At 39.5% G+C, this 19,677-nt stretch overlaps 1 protein-coding gene across 4 annotated transcripts in view; it reads left to right on the top strand.

Moving 5' to 3' along the window:
• Window positions 1-19,677, top strand: part of NME7 (NME/NM23 family member 7) — a 276,360-nt gene that overhangs the window by 98,284 nt on the left and 158,399 nt on the right. For all 4 annotated transcript variants that reach the window (XM_059145681.1, XM_059145682.1, XM_059145684.1 and 1 more), the window contains exon 8: window positions 18,097-18,161. In XM_059145681.1, coding sequence (XP_059001664.1) covers window positions 18,097-18,161 — 65 coding nt within the window. The remainder of the gene's footprint in view (window positions 1-18,096; window positions 18,162-19,677) is intronic.

Here is a 19,677-nt window from a genome sequence, read left to right as displayed (position 1 = left end):
GAGGAAATGAGGATGATTGGTTGAGGAGAATGTGGGCGCGCTCGTGATCGGCGCGTGAACAGCACTAGGAGCCAAGAGATATATGCATGATCACTGCTAGAGAACAAAAGAATCCTGCACGGTTACATAAGAGCGCACGAGGGCACTGCATGCACGGCATTCTGATTGGGCAGGAAGGGGGGCGTACACACGTGAATATATACTGCTGTATATGCTTGGTTCGGGGGGTCGCCATTAAAGAAGTAATAAAGAAGCTTGCCACTCACCTCGTCTGCGGGTCGTTCTTGCGGGCCGAGAGCGACAACTGGTGCCGACACCCGGGACCTCCCACCTTTAAACGCAGAACGAAGGTCGAGGTAAGAGCAACGATAAGGTAAAGTGTGCAAGTGCACTGCACCCATTTCTGTCAGTTGGCAGGCCTGTCTAGCGACAGGGAAGTTCCCTGAAGACGATCGGACGTAAGGGTGTTTATGAAGTTCTTCAGGGACGATAAGAAGTTCCCCGTAGACGATGAGACGTTAGGGTGTTTGTGAAGTTCTACGGGGACGATAAGGTTTAACAGGAAAGTTCTCCGTAGACGATGAGACGTTAGGAGTTTGTGAAGTTCTACGGAGACAATAAGGGAAGTTTCCTCGGAATGGGGAACGAGATCTCTAGGTGTAAGATGGAGAGTCCGCTGAAGGACGTTCTCAAGGCCAATGGTACCCCGTTAAAGACGAAAACGGCTCGTACCTTTTTAAGAGAAGTGGCTGAAGTAGCTCCCTGGTTCATAGATGAAGGGCTCTTAAATATGCCTCAGTGGGAGCACTTAGGAGAAGATTTGAAATGCTGCCCATCGGTGACCCCGGGAACTCTTGCCGTTTGGTCATTGGTAAAGGTATGCCTACAGTCCACTAGAGAGCCCTTGAAACAGGCGGTACAACAGGGAGGAGAGGTTCTGGAACAAGTAAGGGAGGAATCTCGTAAGGGGTCCTCTAAGGATTCTGACCCCGGGAGTGAGAGCTCGGAAGGACTTTCACATAGTGAGTTGCAAGAGATAGGGGAGAAGGAAGTTGGTGAGAAGAAGAAATCTTACAGTTTTCAGGCCCTTCAGGATTTAGAAATCATACGGCAACAGTTTGAGAGCAAGGAGACGGGGTTACAGAAGGTGTTGGAGGAGTTAAAAATGCAGAGGGAGGTCATGACGCAGCTGAAGGCCGAAGTGCAGGCTGAAGCGGCGGCGCAGCCAGAATTGAAAGCGGGAGTCACTGATAAGGCGCAGCTGGAATTGGAGGCGGATGTTACGCCGCCTCCGCTTTCAAACCCCTCAGCGCCGCCCTGTGAGTGCCCCCCCCCCATCGGCCCAGCTGCGCCAAGACGTGTCATTGTCCAGAGTGTAAGGCACAAAGTTGGAGAGAGGTCCTTGATCCGAGCAAAGGGTTCTTTCCTGTTTTAGAAGATCAGAACCAGCAAAGATATCATCAGCCGCTGGATTTTAAGTTGGTAAAGCAGCTTAAGGAGGCATTCAGCGCCTATGGACCCCAGGCAGCTTTCACTGTCTCCCTTGTGGAGTCGCTGGGAACACTTTACCTCACTCCTGAGGATTAAGCTAACTTGACCAGAGCGGTTTTAAGATCACATAGGCTCTCGATTTGAAACAAATGTTACTTGCAATTGCACCTCAGCTAAGCACATAAGTTACTTATCAATGCCCGTCTGTGTTAGAGCTCCCTTTCTCTTCATAGTTTTTAATGCTTCTACTATTAACAAGTTATCTAGTCTCTCTTGTGAGTCCCAGAATTGTCTGCTATCAGAATGTTGGAACGCCTCGGTGAGAGACTCGGCAGTGATAGCCAAGATACCGACGTATATCCCGATGCCAGTACAAGTGAACCTCAACAACCTGCCGGTGCTGCTTCGACATAAACGAGACTTTGGAATAACAGCAGCCATCAACTTATCCTTAGCAGTTACCCGTTGCTCAGCTTGCTGAAAACTTTGTAAACTCCTTGTTTTCTCACTTCCCTTCCCTGACGCACGCATGATATGTTGTAGGAACAATTATAGGAGTGCTAGTGGTAATTGTTCTTTTCATGTGCCTTTTGCCTTGTGCGGTTAAAATTATACTCGCAGAGGTTTATAAGTTAAGAGCCATTATACGTAGCCATCAGCTAATCAACCGCGGTGAGCTCAGAATGTCACTGTGAACGCCACCCAGGTATCTCTTGGCTCCGTTAGTGATTTGGTTAGTATGTTATGACAATCAGTCTCTTTCCTCAAACTAGGCAGGCATAAGAGCCTTGACGATTCTGGCTCAAGTACTCCTTCTAAAATGCATCTGTAGAATTGTATGACAACAATGACTACAGCAATGGGCTTTGGTCTGAGCCATGATGGCTCTGGAGGCTAGCACCTCCCCCCCCAAAAATATGGCTAGTACGCTGGGTCGGTAGCCAAAGACGGGTAAGACTGATCCCTCACCATAGCAACCTAAGACAGGGGCTCCTCGGCCAGGGGGAGTACCCGATGACGGGTAAGCATGTGTGCTGATGATTGGCAACCTAAGACAGGCACGATCCCTGCCATATACAAAATAAAAAAGGGGGAGCTGTGGAGAGCCATCCAGCAGATGCAAGGAGTCACGTAGATGGATGTGCCCGTGGATTGAGGAAATGAGGATGATTGGTTGAGGAGAATGTGGGCGCGCTCGTGATCGGCGCGTGAACAGCACTAGGAGCCAAGAGATATATGCATGATCACTGCTAGAGAACAAAAGAATCCTGCACGGTTACATAAGAGCGCACGAGGGCACTGCATGCACGGCATTCTGATTGGGCAGGAAGGGGGGCGTACACACGTGAATATATACTGCTGTATATGCTTGGTTCGGGGGGTCGCCATTAAAGAAGTAATAAAGAAGCTTGCCACTCACCTCGTCTGCGGGTCGTTCTTGCGGGCCGAGAGCGACACTGAAGCAAATAATCCTAAAATTTGTATGGAATCAGAAGAGACCCCGAATCTCTAAGGAAATGTTGAAAAACAAAAATAAATTTGGCGGCATCACGTTACCTGATTTCAAGCTTTACTACAAAGCTGTGATCACCAAGACAGCATGGTACTGGCATAAAAACAGATACATAGACCAGTGGAACAGAGTAGAGAGCCCAGATATGGACCCTCAACTCTATGGTCAAATAATCTTCGACAAAGCAGGAAAGAATATACAGTGGAAAAAAGACAGTCTCTTCAATAAATGGTGCTGGGAAAATTGGACAGCTATATATGGAAGAATAAACTCAACCATTCTCTTACACTGTACACAAAGATAAACTCGAAATGGATAAAAGACCTCAACGTGAGACAGGAATCCATCAGAATCCTAGAGGAGAACATAGGCGGTAACCCCTTCGATATCAGCCACAGCAACTTCTTTCAAGATATGTCTCCAAAGGCAAAGGAAACAAAAGCGAAGACAAACTTTTGGGACTTCATCAATATCAAAAGCTTCTGCACAGCAAAAGAAATAGTCAAGAAAACAAAGAGGCAACCCACGGAATGGGAGAAGATATTTGCAAATGACAGTACAGACAAAAGGTTGATATCCAGGATCTATAAAGAACTCCTCAAACTCAACACACACAAAACAGACAATCATATCAAAAAAGGACAACTCACTTTTAACTCTGGGCTGTTTTGAGCAGTAGAATCCTGATTCTGCTCTTAAGGGGGGCCTTTCTCAGTGCCCGTCCTTGTGGGGTGACGCTGGCGGGGAGCAGAGCCAGAGCAGGGCAGACCTGCCAGCGCTCATTTGTCAGCCTGATCAGATACCAGGTGGGAGGGAGAAACCACAGAGTCTCAGAAATAGATACAACTTTCGCATTTATTTAAAACTGAAAAAAAAATCCTGTCTATATTTGTTTCTACTTTATATTCAAGCTGGATTTCCATAGTAATTCCTGGGAGAGGCTTGTCCCAGTTCCCAAGACTCTCATAGCGCTGCTGCTCCCACACCCAAGGACGTCTTGGACATCGCGTCCGCACTTCCGTGTCTCCGTAACCCTCCGTACCTGCTTCGGGGGCCTCGGATACCTGCTCTGGCACCTGGTCCTCCATCCTGGCTCATGTGAGCCTGGTGCCAGGCGGTTTTCTTCCAACGGTAGCCTCGAGTCTTATGATTTAATGTGGAAGTTTAGTGTGAAAAGTTTGGCTCTGCCTTTTTGCTTATTGATGCCAATTGGTGTTAAAGTGCCCGTTTTCTTCAGTTGCCTTGCATTTTTCTTTCTATATTTGGTAAAAGCCAGTTTTAATTTAAATGCTTAAGTCTACTGTTTCTGTAAAATACCATTTGAACTTCAAGTGTACCTGAACATTATATTATTTCTCTTTCACTCTCCAGCCATGATCGTTTTATGAACTTGTGGACAAAGGGAGGGATCATCTTCTAATCCCATATACTGATCATTTGGCCATGCCTGGGATTTTTTCCAGGGTTTTTGTTGTTGTCTGTAAATCCTGTTCTATCACACATTGGAATACCATGTCTTTTTTTTTTTTTTTTTTTAACTGTTTCTTCTTTTTCCACCCTTCCTACTGCAACCTTTCTCAGGCTGCGGTACATCCTCTCTTACGTAAGTGAGGTGGTTTAATGAGGGTACTGTTAGCACAGCTGATGGAATCCTAGCCTGAATCCCCTGATTCTCTCTCATTTAACTGTATTGGAAGAAGGGCAGAGACTGCGCTAGTCTAGGGAGGAATCCAAACAGAGATTTGGTCAACATCTCTCTTCTCTCTGGATTCTATATTTGCTCTTCTTGACTGTTGACCTCATGCCCTTAGATAAGCTTTGCTCAGCACCTTGGGAGAGGGGGACCTTTGCCAGCAGTGCAGAGCTCACATACTTATGAATGTAGCAGAGAGTGCTTTTTTCCCTGGTTCTAGCTTTTAAAAAAAAAAAAAAATCCATCCATCCCAGGGAAGGACTCGATTGGCTTTTGCCAAGGATAGGTTCATCTCTGTGTGCATTACTCTGGCCCTAGTGGAGTGCTGCTAGGTCTGCCACCACCTCTTGTCTGCATAGTACGGGAGATGGCAGGCAGTTCCTTTTCCAATCAAATGGTTGGTGAGATCAATTTTTCAAAAAGAGGATGGGAGTTTCTAATTCCAGAAGAAGCAAGAGTTTTTAGAAAAACAAAGCAATAGATTTCTAGTATTGGTGCTTGGATAGACTGTGGCTACTTATTCAGAGGCTTATGACCAATCCTAGTGAAGGTACAGGGATATGGAACTAAGGCACTGGGAGTGGAGATGGAGATGTGATTTGACATTCAAAAAATTTGAGAGCATTCATGGAGTTACAAGCAAACCATTAAAAAGCAAATTAGCTATGCAAACACCAGCCACGTGAAAAAAGCAGTCTGCTTTGTTTGACCCTTTTGAACTTGTTTGCTTCATAGCATGCAATTTTACTTCTTGTTCTTTTTGCTCCTAAATTTACATAGTTATTGTTATTTGTTCAGTCATCTGAACATTTTCCATCTAGAACAAAGTGAAGGACATATGGTTATTGACAGTTTGTTGTTTCAAGCTGTTAAACACAGAGCAGGTTTCTTAAATGCCTCTCTATCCCACCTCCACACATAACCAACTGAATATAAAAAAAAGCAATATCCTTGACTCACATCCGACTCCTCTTGGCAGAGTGGCAGTGTTACTTGAAGTATCTTTCTTATTGGTTTATCTTTTTTTTTTTTTTTGAAGATTTTATTTATTTATTTGAGAGAGAGTGAGAGAGAGCATGAGCGAGGAGAAGGTCAGAGAGAGAAGCCGACTCCCCGTGGAGCTGGGAGCCGGATGTGGGACTCCATCCTGGAACTCCAGGATAATGACCTGAGCCGAAGGCAGTTGTCCAACCAACTGAGCCACCCAGGCGTCCCTCTTATTGGTTTATCTTTGAATAGAATTATTCTGTTCAAGTGGTATATTTCACGGGGCATGGTTTAATGTGATTATAGATTTAAAATAGATGTAGATTGTGGGTTTCTCTTCATATCAGTTAATGCATGGGGCTTAATACTGCTTCCATATTTAGATCAAGATTCTTATGTAATCATGTAAAGCATTTTCTTTATTATAACAAGGAAGATCCTTTGAGGTACCCAGAAGACCAAGTCTATTTTCATAAAAATAATCAGGTCATTTACTTTTTAAAATGTGGTAACATTTGCACTAATGGAGCAAAACCAATGGTAGATAAAACTACCGGTGCCTTAACAAAATGAAGATAGTGGTAGCAAACCGTACTAGGTACTAGTAGTCACTGTATTTTTAACTACCATGTGCTTGCAGGAAGTGCTTTCACTTCAGAATGTCCTTAATGAAGCAGTGAAAATGATTAATTTTATTAAATTCTTGGCCTTAAAGTATATGTCTTTTTAATACTGTGTGTGAAGAAATGGGGAGTATATATAAAACACTTTTGCTCATAGTGAAATGTAAGTGATCTTTAGGGAAAGTACTTGTCTAGTTGTTTGAGTTGTGAGTTCAACTAGATGGCTTTTCCGTGGACTGTCATGTTTACTTGAAAGAATGACTGACAGAAAAGTTGGTTATTCAAACTTGCGTATTTGATACGAATTTTTCTTGAAGTAAGTAGGCCTGTTATTTTGAAGAATTGATGACTGACAAAGGTATGACTGACAAAAGTTGTTACCAAAGATAAAAATCCCAAAGAAGGTAAAATGGCAAATGAAAATCATAATTTGCAAAACTGTATTTACCACCTTAAGCTTGAAAGTTTCCTAATAACTTACAGACTATTCTGATGAAATTGGTGGTGATGTTAACAAATGTGATTTTTTTCCCCCTGAGGTACCGTAATGAAAATAGTCAGCATTTGGAAGATCTGTATAACTCAGTAAACTAATAGTTTCCAAATGATCAATATTTGATATTAGAAGGTCATGCATGGGTAAAAGATTCTTTCAAATTATACAATAGACCAGTGAATTTTAATGTAACAGCAAAAAAAAAAAAAAAAAGTTCATTGGTAGAAGTTTGAAATTATATGTTACAGTGAACTTTGAAGAAAATAAAGCTTGTCAAGTAAAGAATGTATACGTTTATATTGAGGGCTATTAAAATACTTCACTGCTTTCTAACTGAATACACTTTAACCAAAACAACACATAGCAGCAGATTGAAAGCTGAAACAGATGTAAGAATGCAGCTGCTTTCTATTAAGGTAGACATTAAGGAGATTTTTTTTTAAATGTAAAAAACAATACCACTCTTCTCAATTTTTTTTTTTTGGAAAATAGGGTCGTTTTTCCACAAAATGCTATTTGTGTCACCATGTAAAGAATTTTTGTTATATGTAAATTAATAAATATTTAAGAATTTTCTTGGGACGCCTGGGTGGCTCAGTTGGTTAAGCAGCTGTATTCGGCTCAGGTCATGATCCCAGCGTCCTGGGATCGAGTACCACATCGGGCTCCTTGCTTGGCGGGGAGCCTGCTTCTCCCTCTGCCTCTAGCCTGCCACTCTGTCTGCCTGTGCTTGCACTCTGTATCTCTCTCTCTCTCTCTAACAAATAAATAAAAATCTTAAAAAAAAGAATTTTCTTAGTTTTTTCCTTAAAATTGTTCATTTATAACATAATAAGTATGGATATATAATCTATATACATATAAGCTTTTTAGAGTCTTTAATAATTTCTAAAGCCTAAAGTGTCCATGAGAACAAAAGTTGTGAGAACTTCTGGGCTATTGGATAAAATCCAAACCTCTAAATATGGTCTATAAGTCCTTCTGTCATATGGCTTCTGCCACCTGCCTTGCCTTTTCTCCTGTATGACTTCCCTTCCACCAGAAGAATTGTGCCTGAATTCTATCCCCATACCTTTGCTCACTGCTCTGTTGTCAGTGACAACGTTATGAACATCCATCTTCCTCCAGCTCTGTGTCTAAAGTACTGTCTTCCAAATGCCTCTTAGGACATTCATCATCTTTTATTTTTATTTTTTATTTTTTATTTCTTTTCAGCGTAACAGTATTCATTGTTTTTGCAACACACCCAGTGCTCCATGCAATCTGTGCCCTCTATAATACCCACCACCTGGTACCCCAACCTCCCACCCCCCGCCACTTCAAAACCCTCAGATTGTTTTTCAGTCCATAGTCTCTCATGGTTCACCTCCCCTTCCAATTTCCCTCAACTCCCTTCTCTTCTCCATCTCCCCTTGTCCTCCATGCTATTTGTTATGCTCCACAAATAAATGAAACCATATGATCATTGATTCTCTCTGCTTGACTTATTTCACTCAGCATAATCTCTTCCAGTCCCGTCCATGTTGCTACAAAAGTTGGGTATTCATCCTTTCTGATGGAGGCATCATACTCCATAGTGTATATGGACCACATCTTCCTTATCCATTCATCTGTTGAAGGGCATCTTGGTTCTTTCCACAGTTTGGCGACCGTGGCCATTGCTGCTATAAACATTGGGGGGTACAGATGGCCCTTCTTTTCATTACATCTGTATCTTTAGGGTAAATACCCAGCAGTGCAATGGCAGGATCATAGGGAAGCTCTATATTTATTTTCTTAAGGAATCTCCACACTGTTCTCCAAAGAGGCTGCACCAACTTGCATTCCCACCAACAGTGTAAGAGGGTTCCCCTTTCTCCACATCTTCTCCAACACATGTTTCCTGTCTTGCTAATTTTGGCCATTCTAACTGCTGTAAGGTGATATCTCAATGTAGTTTTAATTTAAATCTCCCTGATGGCTAGTGATGATGAACATTTTTTCATGTGTCTGATAGCCATTTGTATGTCTTCATTGGAGAAATTCTGTTCATGTCTTCTGCCCATTTTTTGACATGATTAGCTGTTTTGTGTGTGTTGAGTTTGAAAAGTTCTTTATAGATCCTGGATATCAACCTTTTGTCTGTACTGTCATTAGCAAATATCTTCTCCCATTCCATGGGTTGCCTCTTTGTTTTGTTGACTATTTCCTTTGCTCTGCCGAGAAGCTTTTGATCTTGATGAAGTCCCAAAAGTTTATTTTCGCTTTTGTTTCCTTTGCCTTTGGAGACATATCTTGAAAGAAGTTGCTGTGGCTGGTATTGAAGAGGTTACTGCCTATGTTCTCCTCTAGGATTCTGATGGATTCCTGTCTCACATTGAGGTCTTTTATCCATTTTGAGTTTATCTTTGTGTACGGTGTGAGAGAATGGTCGAGTTTCATTCTTCTACATATAGCTGCCCAGTTTTCCCAGCACCATTTATTGAAGAGACTGTCTTTTTCCCACTGTATATTTTTCCTGTTTTATTGAAGATTATTTGACCACAGAGTTGGTCTGGGCTCTGTACTCTGTTCCACTGGTCTATGTGTCTGTTTTTATGCCAGTACCATGCTGTCTTGGTGATCACAGCTTTGTAGTAAAGCTTGAAATCAGGTAATGTGATGCCGCCAGTTTTGTTTTTCTTTTTCAACGTTTCCTTAGAGATTCGGGGTCTCTTCTGATTCCATACAAATTTTAGGATTATTTGCTCCAGCTCTTTCAAAAATACCAGTGGAATTTTGATCGGAATGGTATTAAAAGTATAGATTGATCTAGACAGTATAGACATTTTAACAATGTTTATTCTTCCGATCCAAGAGCGTGGAATGGTCTTCCATCTTTTTGTGTCTTCTTCAGTTTCTTTCATAAGTGATCTGTAGTTCCTTGAGTACAGATCCGTTACCTCTTTGGTTAGGATTATTCCCAGGTATCTTATGGTTCTTGGTGCTGTAGTAAATGGAATCGATTCTCTAATTTCCCTTTCTCTCTATTTTCATTGTTAGTGTATAAGAAAGCCACTGATTTCTGTACATTGACTTTGTATCCTGCCACATTACTGAATTGCTATATGAGTTCTAGTAGTTTGGGGGTGGAGTCTTTTGGGTTTTCCATATAAAGAATCATGTCATCTACGAAGAGAGAGAGTTTGACTTCTTCATTGCCAATTTGGATACCTTTTATTTCCCTTTGTTGTCTGATTGCTGTTGCTAGGACTTCTAATACTATGTTGAACAAAAGTGGTAAGAGTGGGCATCCTAGTCCCTGATCTCAACGGGAAGGCTGTGAGCTTTTTCCCATTGAGGATGATATTTGCTGTGGGTCTTTCATAGATAGATTTTATGAAGTTCAGGAATATTCCCTCTATCCCTATACTTTGAAGCATTTTAATCAGGAACGGATGCTGGATTTTGTCAAATGCTTTTTCTTCATCAATGGAGAGGACCATATGGTTCTTCTCTCTTCTCTTATTGATTTGTTCTGTCACATTGATTGATTTGTGAATGTTGAACCATCCTCGTAACCCAGGGATGAATCCCACCTGGTCATGGTGGATAATCTTTTTAATGTGCTGTTGGATCCTATTTACTAGGATCTTTTTTTTTTTTTTAATTTTTTTAAAATTTATTTTCAGCATAACAGTATTCATTATTTTTGCACCACACCCAGTGCTCCATGCAATCCGTGTTTGCTAGGATCTTCTTAAGAATCTTAGCATCCATATTCATCAGTGATATTGGTCTGAAATTCTCCTTTTTGTAGGGTCTTTGCCTGGTTTGTGGATCAGGGTAATGCTGATTTCATAAAAAGAGTCTGGAAGTTTTCCTTCTGCTTCAATTTTTTGAAAGCTTTAGGAGAATAGGTGGTATTTCTTCTTTGAAAGTTTGGTAGAATTCCATCGGGAATCCGTCAGGTCCTGGGCTCTTGTTTTTTGGTTGGTTTTTGATCACTGCTTCAATCTTGTTACTAGATATCGGTCTCTTCAGGTTGCCATATTCTTCCTGGTTCAATTTTGGGAGTTTATAGTTTTCCGGGAATGCCTCCATTTCATCTAGGTTGCTTAGCTTATTGGCATATAACTGTTGATAATTACTTTTGATGATTGTTTCTACTTCCTTGGTGTTAGTTGTGATCTCTCCCTTTTCATTCATAATTTTATTAATTCGAGCTTTCTCTCTTTTGGATTAGTGTGGCCAGTGGTTTATCAATCTTATTGATTCTTTCAAAAAACCAGCATCTAGTTTCATTGATACATTCTACTGTATCTCTGGTTTCTACCTCATTGATCTCAGCTCTAATCTTGATTATTTCCCTTCCTACGTGTGGAGTTGGTTTGATTTGTTGTTGATTCTCCAGTTTTTTAAGGTGTAGAGACAGGTGATGTATTCTGGATTTTTCAATTTTTTTGAGGGAGGCTTAGATGGTTATGTATTTCCCCTTTATGACCACCTTTGCTGGTTCCCATAGGTTTTGGACCAAAGTATCTTCATTCTTACCGGTTTCCATGAATTGTTTCAGTTCTTCTTTGATCTCCTGATTGATCCAAGCATTCTTAAGGAAGGTGGTCTTTAGCTTCCGGGTGTTTGAGTTCCTTCTGAACTTTTCCTTGTGATTGAGCTCCAGTTTCACAGCATTGTGATCTGAGAATATGCAGGGAATTACCTGTTATCGGTTGAGTCCTGATTTGTGACCCAGTATGTGGTCTATTCTTGAGAAGGTTCCATGTACACTTGAGAAGAATGAGTATTCTGTTGTTTTAGGGTGGAATGTTCTGTATATATCTATGAGGTCCATCTGGTCCAGTGTATCATTGGACATTCATCTTCTTAGGACATTATAAATTCTCCTTCATCTGAAATTAGTGTAACCACTTCAGCTCTCTTATACCTATTGTTTGCATGGTATTCTTTTCTGTCATTTATTTTTAACCTACCTGTGTCTTTATATTTAAAATTGGTTTTCTGTTGATAGCATATAATTGGATCTTATTTTGTTAATTTGTCTAAAATCTCTGCCTTAAATGGGAATTTTTTGTTCACTAACATTTAATGTAATTATTGATATGATTGGTTTCAGGTTTACTAATTTATTATTTATTTTCCACTCTCCCCTCCCCCCCCCTTTTTGATCTTTATCTTTTCTGCTTTTGGATTAATTGATATTTCCGAGGATCCCATTTTAATTTATTCATTGAACTTTTAGGTATAAAAATTTTTTCTTTCTTTCTTTCTTTCTTCTTTTCTTTTGTGGTTAGGTAAGGACTTTGTTTCTCAATTTCAGCATATAACAGAACCACATGGAAGGTCTATTTAAAACAATGATTTCTGGTCTCCACCCATTGAGATTCTGATTCTTTGGGTCTAGTGTTGGTCCTGAGAATTTTCACTTCTAAAAAGATCCTGGGTAATGTTGATGTGGCTTATTTGAGGACTATAATTTAAAAATCGCTCTTGTAAGAATTAAAGTATACATCTTGAATTTTCAGTCTATTTAAAATGTATTGATATTGTACTACTTCACATATAATGTGGAAAGTTTTCATTTGTAAAGGTCCATTTTCTTCCTCTACCTGGTTTATATTATACTTCTGATATGTATTACATTCACATACATTAATTTTATTTTTATTATTTATTTATTTTTAAAAAATATTTTATTTATTTATTTGACGGAGATGTAGAGAGAGAGCACAAGTAAGCAGAGTTGCAGGCAGAGGGAGAGAGACAAGGAGAGAGCCCAATGTAGGGCTTGATCCCAGGACCCTGGAATCATGACCTGAGCTGAAGGCAGATGCTTAAGCAACTGAGCCACCCAGGCTCAGTTCATTTTAAAACCCACAATACAATGTTAAAATTTTTGGTTTTTTAAATCAATCATATGTATTTTAAAGAAATTAAGAGGAAAAAATAGAGTTTCATATTTACCTACATATTTGCCCTTAACTATGCTCATCATTTCTCCTAAAGGTCCTATATTTTTTAAAGATTTTTATTTATTTATTTGACAGAGATCACAGGTAGGCAGAGAGGCAGGCCGAGAGAGAGAGAAGGAAGCAGGCTTCCCACCAAGCAGAGAGCCTGATGCAGGGCTTGATCCCAGGACCCTGGGATCATGACCTAAGCCCAAGGCAGAGGCTTAACCCACTAAGCCACCCAGGGGCACTAAAGATCCTATTTTTAAATCTTGTTTCATTTTTCTTCAAATTAAATAACTTCCATTAACATTTCTTGAAGTAGGAGCTTGGTGAAAACAAATTCCTTTAGTGTTCTTTTATCTCAAAGTGTCTTTATTTTACCATGATTCTTGAAGTGGTGGGCTAGAATTTCAGGTTGACAGTTTGTTTTTCTTTTGGTACATTAAAAATGTTCAGCTGTCTTCTGGTCTCCCCTTTTCTTTTGAGACGTCAGCCGTCATTGAAATTGTTATTCCCTGTATACAATGAGTCATTTTCTCTGGCTGCTCTAAAGAGTTTATTTTTGATCATTAGCAGCTGGACGATGATGTGCCTTGTTTTCTTTATTTAAAAAATTTGCTTCTGATTGGAAAAAGCATAAATTTAGATTCAGTAGGTCAACAAATTTGGAAAAAAATTCTGTCATTAGGTCTCTAAATATTTTGTCTTATTTTAGCCTCCAGTTACATGTATATGAAACTTTTTGGTATCATTTCATCCTGCTACTCTGTTCATTGTTTTTCAAAAATTGTCTAGCCTTTCTTCAAATGAGATGATTTCTGTTGATGTCTCTCCAGATTGTTTGACTCATTCTGTGTTGAAATTTATTAAGTCTCTACTCTGATTTTTGTAGTACAGATGTTATTTTTCATTTGATTCTTTTTGGAGTTCTTAATCCCTGTTGAGATTTCCTATCTTTTTATGTGTTTTGAGATTATTTTTCTTTTACTCATTAAGCAGTTATGATAGTTACTTGAAAATCTTTGTTTTTAATTATAAACATTGGGGTCATCCAAAGTTGGTCTTCATTGAGTCTCTTTTGTCTTGGGAATAGGTCATGTTTTTCTATGTTCACATATGTCAAAGAATTTTGGATTGTACCCTAAATATTGTGAATGAGATATTACAAAATTTTAGATGTTGTCATCTTCTTCAAAGATATACTGATATTTTAAGTGCAACCAGTAAACTTGCTGAATTGATTAGGCAATCTCTGCACTTTGGTGAGTACTAAATCAAAGCTCCATTCAGTTCTTTTCATTTCAGCTGGGCTTCTGGGAGTTTGCTCCATGTACGAATGCTTGTTTTCCCAAAATTGGAGCAATGTTTATACACAGAATTCAGATATTCCTCTCTGGATTTTCTTTTTTTCTGGGATTATCTGTTTGCTCACTTTCCAATGCCCATGGTTGCCTAAACCTTGACTTCTAATTATGTTTGCTAATTCTGTGGGCTTTCTGTTGGTTTTAGTACCGACTGTGGCTTCCCATCAAGCTGACCACTGCAAAATCGGGGAACCACTCAGTGCCTCCAGGTGGTTGTATTTTTATGTTTGTTTGTTTCCTAGAGTTTATTATAGTTACTATCTGAGGGAAGGTTATTCCAATAGGAGCTATTTCTGTTATAGCAAAAACAGAACTCTTACTCTCTCTCTCTCTTTTTGCCTTTTATATTTAAAAAGGCTACCTTTATCATGAGAAGAAAAGAGCCATCAATATATTTCTGTAAACAGTTTTTTTCTTTTGTATTTACCTTAACTTCATTTTGGATTACTGTTTATGGATGGCAAGAAGTAAGTATGAACTTTTGTTCCTCAGATCACTAAGCCAACATTTTTCAATGATCCTTTCCCTCTCTCTAACTTTAATTACCCTTTGTAATTTGCAACTGTGCTCTGTAGTGCCTTGGAGTTCCCTGGGTTCGCATGCAGCAGAGCTCTGATTGCATGTCTCGTTGGTTATTTCTTAATTCAGTGAACAGTATTTGTTAGCACCTGCTATGTGGCAAGACCATACTAGGCACTGGAGATACGGTGAGAACTAAAATGATTATGGTCCTTGCCTAGGGAGTTATATTGTCCCATGAATTTTACGTGTCTGACTTCCATGTATGCATTTCTTTTTTCTTATTAAACTTGTAGAACGATAAGAGATTTGGAGATTGGCTGATGAATTACTTTATGATTTCAGGCAAGTTATCTATTCTCCAAAAACCTGATATATTCTCATCTTTATAGTGGAATAGTAGCCTCTGTTTAAGAGTGTTGATAAATGGTATAAATTCATATTAAGGAGTCCAGTCCTCAGTAATTATTAATTTATTCTTTCTTTCCTAACTAATATTTTTGGTGTTGATTAAAGACTTGGAATTTTGGTTAACATTCTTATATCCATTATCATCTGAGTCTTCGGTACAGATTTTTAGTGGGTTATCTAACTTCTTTTTCCTAACACTCTGTTGCTACAACTTTCTCAGATGTCTTTAATGTCAGCTAAAGACTGTCCTGCTAATGCTGAAGGCTTTATCTGCATTCCTCGGGTCCTTCATCTCCTTTAGTTCTTGAATATCCCTGTGTTCTAAGAATTTTCCCTACTGAAATATTTTTCTTCTTTATTTTCCTGTACATCTCTCCTTATGCATCTTTCTTTATTCATTTTCATTCTTAATTTCCAAACTTTAGATATTTTCTCAAAACTCATTCCTACCAGGCTTTATTTTGGTTTTTGTTCATTATTTTTTTGTTTGCCTTTCCTCTTCTTTTTGTCAAACAAAAATCTTTTATCCTCTTCTGTTTGCACATTTCAGCTCTAACCTGTCCGCAGGCCTCAGTCTAGTCCTCGACCTGTCTGCTGTTGGAATGCGGTCCCTTATCACCGGTTTTGTGTAGGGACTTTATTCACTCCTCATCAGTCGTTTTTAGCCATCAGATATGCTCTTTTCTCAAATACGGATCAGTGTTCTGTTCTAAAATTCTTTTTCTATGTTCAAAATAATTCCCTTTTTCCTTAACTGTTGGTTCATAACCTCCTTGGAAGCTTTGTGAATATAATCTGAAACTGGCCCTGAACTCAGAGGGCAGGGGGAGAGTGGAGTAACAGGAAGGTCACTGCAGGTTGGTAGTGAGTGGGCCGTTTTATAAGCAAGGAAGCTTACATACAGGCTTGTCTTGGGCAGCAGCAAGGTAAGTGGGTTCCCGCACCCACCTGCCAAGTCTTAAAAGTTTCTGTAGAGGTCTGGGTGCAGTCACACATCCTGTGCAGTACCGTTCCCCGTTATCTCAAGGCTCTGTCCTCAGAGCAGCCTCTGGGGGCGGGAAAGGCGAGCAGAACCCACATTCCAAGGGCAGGGAAGGGGGTGGGGAGCCCTCCAGTGCCTGTATCTAGCTCACTGGTCAACCGGCAGTCATGCCATCTTGACGACCTTCCCCAAGAGATTAATCAATTATTTCCATTAGTTGTTTTCTTCTTTTAAAAAAAAAAAATTCTTTCCAATGTAACAGAATTCATTGTTTTTGCACCACACCCAGTACTCCATGCAAAATTGTTTTCTTCTTAAAGATGCTGTCCATCTTCAGTCACTTGGACTTAAAACCTATGTTTCCTCATCTTCACACTGTGTCCTGTTTAGTCCTGTTCTTGTTCAGAAATATCTTATGTTCATTACTCCTTTCTCTAGTGCTGCTATCCAAGTCCTGTGAGCCTGCTGGATGGTTTCAAAAGCCTTTGCTACTCTCTTTTATTCTTTTTTTGCAGACCAGTTTGCCTATCGTTATTACATCAGTATTCCTCCTAAAACACTATTTTGTCCTGTGTTTTGCTCAACGTTTTCAGTGGCTCTCCATTTCTTTTGGCAGTGTTTCCTTTGGAGGAAAAATACTCTTGATGGACCCGCAGTGTAGATGTGAATTATTCTAATTATAATGCAACTTAAATATGTCCTAATATGAAACTAAAAATAAACCTTTGCACATGCAACTGTATACCTAAAGCAATTTACAAATTCATTACAACAAGACTATAAAATGAATAAAATTTAACAACATTGATAAGATAAAGGATGTTTGACAAAAGTCAGTCACCAGGTCATGGATATGGTACAGAAGGCTATGGGCCTGTTCTACTCTGCAGACTTCTGAGGAATGTTTGTTTCTACAGGATGCTCTGGTATCATTTCACCTTCACTTGGTACAAGTGTCACTTCAGAACTAGGTCTCTAATTGTCTTTTTTTCTCCATCCCTCAACCTGCTACAATTATGATAGCACTACCTACCTGCAGTGAAGTAGTAAAAACAGAGCACAGCCCCTGGGGATTTGGGTACCAAACAACATCCAGATCATCCAGAATATATGAGGGTGTGTGTGTGTGTGTGTGTGAGAGAGAGAGAGAGAGAGAGAGAATTTTAGTTGACTTGAAAAAAAGCTTAGAATATTTTTATACTAAAGTAATGGAATCTCAGAATCAGTCCCAGATTCTCAGAATCTTCAGGCCCTATTATAAAAAGCACTGATTTGTGGGATAAGGACCAAATTCCTCATGTTGATATCCAAGGCCTTCATTAATTTGGATCAAGTCTCTTCCTTTTCAGCTGTTTTTGTTTTTTTTTTAAGATTTTATTTATTTGAGAGAGAGTGAGAGAGAGCATGAGAGGGGAGAAGGTCAGAGGGAGAAACAGACTCCCCATGGAGCTGGGAGCCCATAGGGGGACTTGATTCGGGGACTCCAGAATCATGACCTGAGCTTAAGGCAGTCGCTTAACCTACTGAGCCACCCAGGCTCTGTTTTTTGTTTGTTTGTTTTTTTTAAACTTCTTTTCTGCCTTACTGTCCTACGAACATGCTCACATTTTCTCAGACCTGTGTCTTCTGTCCTTTCACGCCTGTGTCCCCATATGCTCCCACCTATCTACAGGCTTTCAGTACCATTTCATGCTCTCATTTCCCCTTAAAGCGTCTGCCATACCTTCAGTTATCATTTGATTTTTCTCCTTGGAACTCCCATATCCAGTACTTTGGCATTTCATATTTTTTGTAATTTGCATGTTCTTTACATCATTTGGCTTCAGGGGCTTTAAGGGAAAATAGTATCTTAAAGGTATTTTGCATAATATTCAGGATCATTGTTGATATTCCTGAAGCACTTACTAAGTGAAACAAATGATTACTGATGATGCTTGATGGTAGGGATTTAGTTTCCCTTGGCGAAATACATGATTTCTCCTATAGAGTGTAAGCAAATAACTTTGAGGGAGAAAATTTGCAATTCTAAGAAATGAAAATGCCTTGGCAATTTTGTATTTTTGCATCCATTTGTTCTGTATTTTCAGGACTGCTGGGAAAGATCCTCATGGCTATCCGGGATGCAGGTTTTGAAATCTCAGCTATGCAGATGGTAGGTAGTTTGCAGTAACTCATAATCTATTGATAGACTTCTTTTTTTAATATTTTGTATTGAATTTTCTCTATGTACTTGTGAACTCAACACATTAAAAATAAAAAGGTATAGTTACTGACCTTGATAACCTTATAATTAAAAATGTTTTTGAAATTATTTTACCCATATAATCTTTCATTGAGGAAACTAAAATTCAAATGGTACACCTAATTCAAGGTTATAAAACAGGTTTATACAGTTCTGGTGACTTTGGTTGCAATATAAATATGGATAGGAACTATGTATTTAGTTCCTACAAACAAAAAATAAAATTAGGTTGAGTAGTCAATACCGTGTTCTCTGTTGTTCGGTGACTAAGAGGAGAATGGAGAAAGAGAATCAGTTGAGATTTTTTCTTTTAACTAGCGCCTTTTGCTGGTTTCTGGAGTTTCTCCTCAGAACCTTCTTTGGAGTTAGCACATTTTAGACTCTGACAGTCACAGCCCTTGAACTCCAAAGCCCACGACTGTTCAGAACTGCCTAGTGGATGCGTTTATAGGAAACCCTTCACTGAGGAAACAGTACCCACTTCTGCCGAGCTCATACCTTTGTGTTGTACTTACCAGTGTACTTGGCAAAAAACGGGGTACAAGTTGTTACAGGAATCAGATAAACAATTTGGATTTTATGATGTGTGAAGACCAGCAAGTTTATGCAATTTTGATAATGAAATACTGACTTTGGAGCTGAAATTTTTCTTACCAATGTAATTTATACATTCTTTTCCTGAAAAGGAGCTGCTTTTGATTTCTGCTAAGTCTTAGATAATCCAGAATCAGGGGTCAGGGAAGTAACTGAGATTCTGACAGTTTTGTGTCCCTAATTTTTCGGAATGCCCGCAAACCAAAAAAAGGCCAGAAATATCAACTAGTTTGCAGAGTCATCAGGCAAAACTTGGAGACTAATAAGAAAGTTGATTCTTGAAGAATCTTGCCTAGGGTTAGAAAGAATTGTTAGCTAAAACATTCTGAACTATGAGCCTCGTGATATATTCATAGGATTGTAGGACTTAAGCCTGCTTTAAAAATGTGTGTTTTGTAGAAATTTTAAATTTAAACATTGATCACCAAGACAGCATGGTACTGGCATAAAAACAGACACATAGACCAGTGGAACAGAGTAGAGAGCCCAGATATGGATCCTCAACTCTACGGTCAATTAATCTTCGACAAAACAGGAAAAAATATACAGTGGAAAAAAGACAGTCTCTTCAATAAATGGTGCTGGGAAAACTGGGCAGCTATACGTAGAAGAATGAAACTCGACGATTCTCTTACACTGTACACAAAGATAAACTCAAAATGGATAAAAGACCTCGACGTGAGACAGGAATCCATCAGAATCCTAGAGGAGAACATAGGCAGTAATCTCTTCGGTATCAGCCACAGCAACTTCTTTCAAGATATGTCTCCAAAGGCAAAGGAAACAAAAGCGAAAATAAAGTTTTGGGGCCATCAAAATCAAAAGCTTCTGC

The sequence above is a fragment of the Mustela lutreola genome, chromosome 14 (assembly GCF_030435805.1).
Source record: "Mustela lutreola isolate mMusLut2 chromosome 14, mMusLut2.pri, whole genome shotgun sequence".
NCBI classification, from domain to species: Eukaryota; Metazoa; Chordata; class Mammalia; order Carnivora; family Mustelidae; genus Mustela; species Mustela lutreola.
Note: the sequence above shows the minus strand (reverse complement) of the source record. Positions and strands in the feature narration are given on the sequence as shown.